An 8,870-nucleotide genomic window follows, 5' to 3' on the forward strand; every position below is an offset into this window, starting at 1 on the left:
ATGTGGAGCAGATTTGGAGCCCCCTGGAAGATGAAATCCAGTGTCCTAGGGGCCAAAAGAGCCCTCGGGCATTGTGTGAACTGTGGGCAGGAGCATGCTTTTGCTGGTTTCAGTAAAGCACAGTGCACACTGTGTCAAGAGCTTTAAATGTTACTTGATCATTATGGAACTATAGTCTGTGGGCCAAGGGAGTGAGTGGCAAGGCCTCAGGGAAGTATAGTCCTCAATGTCTCAAGAACTTCCTTGGGAATTAGGATAGACGCAGATGGGAATTTCAGGGCACTGAACCTCTGGGAAGTGCAATTCATCCCATGTCAGGAGCTTTGGGTGCTGCCCAGGCATCTTAAGAGCTGTAGACCTGGAAAAGGGAAATAGCACATTAATCCTCAGTGAAGCGGACTGTGCTCTCTCCATGCAGGAATCACTGCCTGCCCATCATGGATGTAGGCTGGGGCACATGTGGGTGTGAAGATCGAGATGTAGGCTTTGAGAGCTCAGATACTGAAGTGACACCTGGGTCATTGTGGGAGCTGTTAGGTAGAGGCCAGTGATCATTAAGAATTCTCCGGTGGGTAGACCAAGCAGGCTCAGGGGACAGGATGCTAGTTCTCAAGCCCTCTGGAGTTCTGCAGCATCAGCCTGCAGGGGCCACGCTCCACTTCCCCCAGTGCCAACACGGTATGTGGCTCTCACTATATCAGTTAAAGTTCCCCATTCCCACCCAATCCTAGCTTCAGAATGACATTGCCCGACACCTCCTACTCCATCCTCAAACCTATAGGTGTATGTTCTAAACGCACTCTTCCCTGTGGTTTCATTGGGTTTCTGAACTAAATGAGAGGTGTGTTCAGTCCATCTTGACCCAGAAAGCCAGGGAAACTTTTACACTCACAGCCTGCTCAGGGTTAAGAGCAGAGTGGTCAGCCTAGCAGGGAAGGGCCCAATATGACCACGTAAGTTTGGAGGGCAATGCAAGGGCCAAGACATGGGGGAAGGCAGGTGATCATAGCTGCTGTTTCCCTGGGCTCAAGTTGGGAGCCACTGACCATCCTGGGTACTGGGGGGTGGGTTGGATTTAAGGAGGGTGGAGGAAATGTGGGATAGCAGGAGCCAACCACACAGGTGGGAAGGAGACTGGTGGGGAGATGGGAGAGGGCATCAGTCTCAGCTCAAGGGGTCGGGAAGGCTCAGGTTGGAAACTGGACTCCAGGAACTTCAGTAAAAGATGCAGAAAAGGTTGAATAGGACTTGCTGAGTACACACTCGGTGTCTGACAGATGCCTTTGAAGCTGAATCCCATGGATTCCCCCAGAACAGGTCTCTATCAGTTAGAATGGAGGTTTCTCTGCATTTTACAGCTGGGCAGACTGAGGCTCTGAAGTACTCAAGGCACCCTCATGGAGGTGAATCTGGGCGAAGGTGGGTTGGGGATAAGGACCAGAACAGAGGGGAGTCCTGGTTCAGTGGACCTATATTCCAAGGATTGTGGGGAGCCAGGTCCTGCAAGACATGTCTCACTGCCCCCACATCTCCCCTTTGTAGGACTTGTGAGGCTCCAGAGGTGGAAAATAGGTCTGAACCTGCTGGCAGGCAGAGAGTGGGGGAGATGTCTGCTCATTCTGTATGACACACGGCCGTCAGAACTTGGAGGTGATGGGATGAGGGCACCCCCTGGTCTCAGGTTTCCGAGTCTGTATCTATAAAGATTCATCTCATGGTACAGCTGAGAAGCGGGGCAGCCTCATGACGTCTACATTGCTGAAGTCTCCTCGCAGATACCCACAAACCTCTGGCTGCCATGAAGACATAGGCATCCCAGCCCCACATTGGGAATCAGGCAAGCTACATCTCTACCCTTGGACTCTCAAAAGGACCTGGATTGAAGCCAAGGTTTCAAAGCTCTGTGATGATCATACTTAAGGTTGTGTTGTTAAATCCCTCTGAGCCATGACCTGGAGGCTGGAGGGGAGGCTGAGGCTGTGGACTTCCACAGTGCCATGCAAGGATTTTACACAATGGTGTCCGTTCCAACTTCTAATTTTAGGTCTTTCTTGTTCCCAAATAAAGAGACCACTGACATTCCTGAGTGTGAGGACTGAGGTCAGGATGGGCCCTGGTCTGCTGAGGGCCACAGGGAGAAACCTGGTCCCACCCGACCCCTCTGACTCCATGTCCCAGCCATGTGCAGGTGTCCCACGATGGGAGGGTGCACACACAGGGCCTTAGATGACAGCAAATCCTCTGTCCTCTGGAGGGAAGAGAACACGTGGGCACTTGCCACCAGACCCTGCAGAAACGAGTAGTCGCAACTGGTCTCCTCCGAACCTGTTGCGATGATCACCTCTCGTCAGGGCAGTGGGGATATAAAGGCTCCTGTAGTGGTGCCTTTGGTAACAATGAGACATGGCCAATGCTGAGGCTTGCATGAGAAACTGAAAGAGCAAGGCTCAAGAGCCATCATTCTTTATGTCTGTCTCCCTCTCCCCACCCCAGGGACCTCCACATCTACTTGCCCCACCCACTGTGGGACTGCCACCTGCGGGTAGCCAGGCCTGGCATCACCTAGCTCTCACACTGGCAGACCAGAGCACGGGTGCCAGTGTGGGGAGCTGTCTGGATGCTGGGCCTGTGGCCTGGACTCAAGTCCTGCCTCTGCTGCGTACAACTCACATTCCCTCTCTCTGCCTCAGTTTCCTCATCTGAGAAGTGGGGATACCAGCCACAGCAGCCACCTCACAGAGCTGGCAACTGGCACGTGTTGGCCCTTATCAAGATCTTGCCTGTCAGGATGCTGCAAATTCCCTCTGTAGGCCTGACTCTCTCTCTCCGTCTCTGTCTCTCTCTCATCTGTTCTTTTCCGCAGGGGTGGAAACTAAGACTTAGAGTCCAAGGTCAACACTAGACCCCCACATGACCTCCCATCTAGTGGGTCCACTCCCAGGAGGCCTTGGATGAAGTGAGGTCTTGGAGGAACATCCTTACGGCCAGGCTGGTGGCCAGTTTGTGCGTGCACAGGGGAAATTTCTAGGACTGCCTCCCCAGCATTCCAGCACTCCCCCTCCTCACCTGAGCACCCATAGTCATAACGGGCATGAACGGCACTCTGACGCCAAGTCTCTGCCCTACCAAAGTCCCAGCAGCCAAATGGGGGAAATATCCCCCTCATATTCCTGCAGCCTGACCACCTAGGGTTGGAGTGAGCTGTGGCTGAAACGGCAAACATCGTCACCACGCGCAGCGGTGCACGCACACACGGGTCTTCTCCAAAACGTGGATGTGCCGGGAACGTGGATGTTTTACGACAGCCAGGAAGGCTGGAGCTGCGAACTCAGGCTTCGGTGGGCTTTGAAACTGCAGCTGGACCTGAGGCAGGAGTGGGCCCGGCCTCCCTCCCCAGGGAGCCCTCGGACGACGCCACCGAAGAAGGCCTGGCCTGGGGGCACAGGCCTGCCCCACGCCGGGCTCTCCGCACAGGTTTCTCTCCCGTGTGGATCCTCTGGTGGTGGAAGAGGGCCGGGCGCTCACGGAAGGCGCGGCCACACTGCGCGCACACAAAGGGCTTCTCCCCCGTGTGGATGCGTCGGTGGCTGAGCAACACCGCCCCCTTGGCAAAAGCCTTCCCGCAGTCCCCACAGCGGAAGGGCCGCTCGCCCGTGTGCAGCAGCTGATGCTGCGTGAGGTTAGAGCTGTGGCTGAAGGCGCGGCCACACTGTGCGCAGGCGAAGGGCTTCTCGCCTGTGTGCACACGCTGGTGCTTAAAGAGCGAAGAACCCTGGCTGAAGGCGGCACCGCAAAGGGCACAGGTGTAAGGCTTCTCACCCGTGTGCGTGCGCTCGTGCTGAATCAGGTGTGAGTTGCGGCAGAAGCGGCGGCCACACTGGGCACACGCGTAGGGCCGCCCGCCCGCGTGGATCTTGCGGTGCTGGCTGAGGTTGGAGCCGTGGCTGAAGGCCTTGCCACACTCGCCACAGCGGAAGGACTTCTCGGCCGTGTGGATGCGCTGGTGCCGCACCAGTGAGGAGCTATGCCGGAAGGCCTTGCCGCAGGCCGGGCACGCGTAGGGCGTCTCACCGCTGTGGATGCGCTGGTGTTGCGTCAGGTGTGATGTCTGGCTGAAGGCCTTGCCACACTGCGCGCACTCGTAGGGCCGCTCCCCGGTGTGCGTGCGCAGGTGCTTGAGCAGGTCCGAGCTCTTCACGAACACCTTGCTGCACGCCCTGCATTCGAAGGGCTTCTCCCCGGGAAGCAGGCCGGGGCCGCTGTGCAGGGCCTTGCCCAGCTGATCCCAGTTCGGGGGCTCCTGGCCAGCAGGGAGTCCATGAGGCTTGTGGCTAGCCAGACTCTTTCCTCCTTCCCCAGAGGTGAGACCAGCCTCTAACTCTGGAATTTTTGGGAAAGCTCTCCCAGGGGCCTCCTGCCCATATGGCTTCTGACCCCCACATGCCCTTAGCTGCTTGCCTGGCATGGGGCGGGTCATAAGAGCCTTCTCCCTGGGTGGGCTGGCCTCGGCCGTCCTCAGTGGGGAGGTCAGCCGCAGACTGACGCTGGCCTCCCCACTGCCAGGACCTAGCAAGAGCCGCTCCCAATAGATTACAGACACCCCTGTGGGTTTTTTCTCCTGAGAGGGGGAGGTGCCCTGCCAGCCCTCCAGGCTTTTCCCACGTTCACAGATGCCAGTGAAGGGGAGGACCCTTGTACGTGCGGGAGAGGAGCCATCATGGAAGGCCCCTGGCAGCGCAGCTTCTCCTGGAACAACCCTGTCACATGCCAGATGACGGGAACCTGAAGGCACAGAAATGGTAGATCCTGGGTCATCCTGGCCAAGAAGGGATGACCAGGGAGGCCTAGTGGTCAGGCAAAGGGGATGCCAAGGACTGGCTGTGCAAGCTAGGGAGAAAAGCAGCACCCACACACCAGTGTCTGTAATTCACTTCTGTCTCGGGGGGCTGCCCAAGCCTGCTTTTGCTCCTTACACTGATGGCGACCTGATGCTACAGGCTTAACTCACGAACTCTGTTTCCCCACTGCCTCTCCCCTAGCACGGTCAGCTCCATGAAAGCGGGACCAGGAGCGTCCTGGTAAAGGCTGTGCCCCGGTGCCTGGAATGAGGTACCCTGGGAGCTCCCCGCTGATGGGCAAGCCAAGGCCGGAGCCTCCAGGAGGGGCTGACGATAGAAGGAGAACGGGAGGGAGTCAGGTGGGAGGCAGGAGATGAGACTGTCCAGGAAGGCAGGGAAAGGGGGATAGAAGCCTGGCCATTGGTGGGCCCTAGCTCACACCTCTGAGTCCCCACTCACCAGGGCTGGGCTTCCTGTGAGCATTCCTGGCTGGTGTCACAACTGTCCCACTGAGAACCCAGGGATCCTCGCCACGCTCAAGCTGGATGACTACCCGGGGTCGTGAGGCAGAGAGTCCTGTGAGAAAAGACAAGCAAGTGAGAGGCCAGGCCCAGCTCAAGACAACCTCCTGCCCAACAGATGGCAGGAGTCACGACTTTATGGGACACAGACGGTGTCATCTGTGCAACCAGAAAAACACACCACTGGGAAGGACTCACAGGAAAAGTTCAATGGTTCCTGTGGGGAGAACCGTGCTGGCAGGGGCAGGTGAAAGGGGCCGAGCCTGGACACAGAGACTCCACAGTGGCACAGGGACACGCGGCCAGCTGGTGTGAGGCTGCTCACGGGCCAACAGGAGACATGGGGTTAGTGCCGGCGACAACTGAGCTTCCCATGGAGAACCCAGGGCCTTACCCAGTGAGGCCACAAGTGCAAAGTTCTCTAGCATCACGTGGCAGTACAAGGCCCCCTGGGCTGCATCCAGGAGCTCCCACTCCTCCTGGGAGAAGTACACGGCCACATCCTCAAAGGCCATCAGGCCCTACAACAGTGGGCAGGGGAAGATGGACACGATCTAAGCTATGGCTGTATGACCCAGGACCCACCTCCCTGTCCCAGTGGCTACCTTTCCTCATGTCCCTCAGAGGCTTACCTTCCTCCCCTACCCCCTCCTCCCCCGGGCTCTGCAGATGAACTTCCCTCCTCTCCCCTACACCCTACCTGTCTAGGGCATAGATACCTTCGCGGCCTTCCCACTGGTCACTTCCACAAGGCAGCCAGAGCAAGCTCACGGCCTTCAGATGGCCGCCACCCCAAAGGCAGGCCCAGGTGCCCACTTATGCTCCAGCCTTTGCACAAACTGACCCTCCCCAGACATGCCCTTAACTGTTCTTGCAATTAGCAATTGTACAAGTCCCAGCTATGGACCCGCCAGGACATGCCCATGTCTGGAGGGATGCCCCCTTCTGCTGAACTTGCCTGACATGCCAAGGCTGCTCCTCCAGCACGAAGGGCTGGGCTGATCCCCTCCAGTCACTACAGGAGGGGGCCCAAGGATCTCCTGGGCACACAGGAAGCCAGTTTCCTCCTCCCTCCATACGCCCCCACCCCCTACCCCCATTTCCTTGGCCAAAACCCTGTCTTCAGCCACTTGCCAGACTTCTCCCAGAGCCCCAGGGGCTCCCAGCCTGTCTCCATCTTCCTGGAGTGCTACCCAGCCCTGGCTGAGTCCATGAGATTCCTTCCTCCTAAACTTGAGTCCCAGGCCCTGCCTTGGCTTAGAGTATCAGGACTGTGTCCTTGGACATCTGCAATTCCAGGTCCACGTGATAATACCTCCACTCTGGGACATCACAGACTCCCTGATCTTACTCTGAAGCCCACTTTCCCTCAAATTCCTGTTTCTGTCTACAGCAGTTCCGTTCTTCCGGGGTCTCAGGCCAAAAAAACTGGGGACTGTGCTCCACTCGGGCCACTGGCTCCCACGCCACACTGAGACATCAGATCTATCCAGAATCCAACCACTCTTCCCATCTCCACTGGCCTGGTGTGCCGCAGGTGCCGTCTTCGGCCACCTGGGCTGCGGCAGTGCCTGCTCCCTGCACACGGCCACCCCTGCTCTGCGTCATTTTTCCGCCAAGCAAACGGTGGCAATACTTTAAACACCCTAACTTAGAGCATGTCCAGTCTCTGTTCGAATCTTCCCACGGACCCCGACGCAACTCCAGCCTGCCATTTCTCTCCCGTGCTCACGTCAGGAAGCTGTTTCGGAAGCACCTAGGCTCAGTCTCCCCCCAGCTTTTTGCAAGTGCGGGACCCTCCGTCTGGAACTTCCTTCTACACCTCACTCCCTGAGCTGCCAGAAGGGGGGCTCTCACACGTGCACGCTCCACTGGCCTGAACACCGGGGCCTAGGACGAACCGAGAGGGAGACAAAACGTCCAGGTAAAGTCCCTCCCTGAGTCGAGACTCGGGTCCCTCCAGGACGGATCTAGGCGGTGGGTGGGGTCTTAAACTTCCTCTACTCACCTGCGCCGGGTCTGTCAGCGCCGCGGTCGCCATCGGACGACGCGGACGTCCCGGCTCCGAGCCTCAGTCTCCCCGTCCGTCTAGGGCACAGACGCCCTGGAGGCCAGGACGCCGCCTGCCCAGCCGCCCGGGGGTCGGGGAACACGTGACTCGGGGCACCGCCCCACAGCCCCGCGGGCGGCCGGGCTCCACCCGGAGAAACCGAGATTCGGGCGGCGCGACCGTCGCCCGCGACCACGGCGTGCGCCTAGCGGCCCTCCGCTCGCGCACTCGTCGCGGCCCTCGCTTCGACTCTGCAAGCCTCCTGGAAACAGGCTAGGGCCCACCGCGCTCCAATCCCCAACACCGGTGTGGCCCCACGCCCCGCAGCAAAGTGACAGTCCCCGGACGCCGGAAGTCCAGCCCCCACAAGCCCTCATTGGCCCAATGCGCGCAGCGGTCGCACGCGCGGCGCCTTCTGGGAAGCGTAGTTCCCGCCCGCTCTGCAGCTCGCTGGGCGGCGCCCTTTCACACGTCCGTGGCAACGGCCAGGCGTGTCCGCGCAGCGCGCTGGGAAATGCAGTCCCGCAGGCGCCCCCGCCTCCGAGGGCCCGCGCGCCTGACGTGGGGAGTCACCTGGCTGGGCGTCCTGCGCTCAGGGTCCTGGGAGGCCGCCGTGCACCCAAGGGAAGGGCCCCGAGGCTAAACGTCCCAGGAGGCGACCCCAGCCCGGGGCTTTAAGGGCAAAGCCCCGCGGTAGGGCCGGGCTGGGAGCCGTGGTGGTGTTTCGGCCGCGAGCCCGGGAATGCAGACCCGGTTCCACCTCTGGAGGCCTGTGCTAGGGTTCGGCCTCTCTGTGGCCTGTGGGGTTGACATCAGTTTTGCAGCCTCTCCACCAAGAGGTGCAAGCCCCCAGCCCGCATCTTTCTTGAGTCTGGATCGTTCTCTGAGACGTCCCTAAACCATCCGTTTTCCTTGCTAAATGGGCCGCGCAAAATGGACTTTCCCAGACTTGCTTGTCTTTGGGTCGTCTAGGTGGTGCTGGCACATCACGGTATCGATTCCTTGCTCTTCTTCGGGACCGACCTGGGTGTCTGTCACACACAAAAACAAAGGAAAGGCAGTCTCAGTGCACACGGACGACTGCTGGCAGAGAACAAGAGATTTTCCCTTTGTTGCTCCACTGTGACGGGTTTTCGGGATCCGTAATCTTCATACATGGATGGAACAATAATATTACCCAGCGCTTCTTACCCACCGTTTTAAGGAAATACGGAATTAATCTGTGTCAAGTTCGTTCATTCTTTCTGCCTGCCTGCCTTCCTCCCTCCTTATATGTGCATCTATCTCAGCCATAACTCATCCTTAGAATGGAAATCCTCGATGTGCAAGGGAGCACATCAATTTTGCAATATTCGTGTGTAAATATTGCTCACTTCGAAAGAATTTAAGAAAATCTAACATATTAAACACGTGATTTAATCAATAACTTAGAAGCATTACAATTTAAAGCACTCTGAATGT

The 8,870-nt window shown here is 58.2% G+C and overlaps 1 protein-coding gene across 1 annotated transcript; it reads right to left on the reverse strand.

Annotated features, from left to right (window-relative positions):
• Positions 1–134: 134 nt before the first annotated feature.
• LOC113248020 (zinc finger protein 324A-like) lies at positions 135–8,494 on the reverse strand. Its single transcript, XM_048223540.2, has 4 exons — positions 7,368–8,494; positions 5,754–5,880; positions 5,298–5,414; positions 135–4,782 (listed from the first exon to the last, which is right to left on the reverse strand). The coding sequence occupies exons 1-4, from the start codon at positions 7,398–7,400 to the stop codon at positions 3,329–3,331; spliced, it is 1,731 nt and encodes a 576-aa protein (XP_048079497.1). The 5' UTR covers positions 7,401–8,494; the 3' UTR covers positions 135–3,328.
• Between the last annotated feature and the right edge of the window lie 376 nt (positions 8,495–8,870).

The sequence above is a fragment of the Ursus arctos genome, unplaced genomic scaffold (genome assembly GCF_023065955.2).
Source record: "Ursus arctos isolate Adak ecotype North America unplaced genomic scaffold, UrsArc2.0 scaffold_19, whole genome shotgun sequence".
NCBI classification, from domain to species: domain Eukaryota; kingdom Metazoa; phylum Chordata; class Mammalia; order Carnivora; family Ursidae; genus Ursus; species Ursus arctos.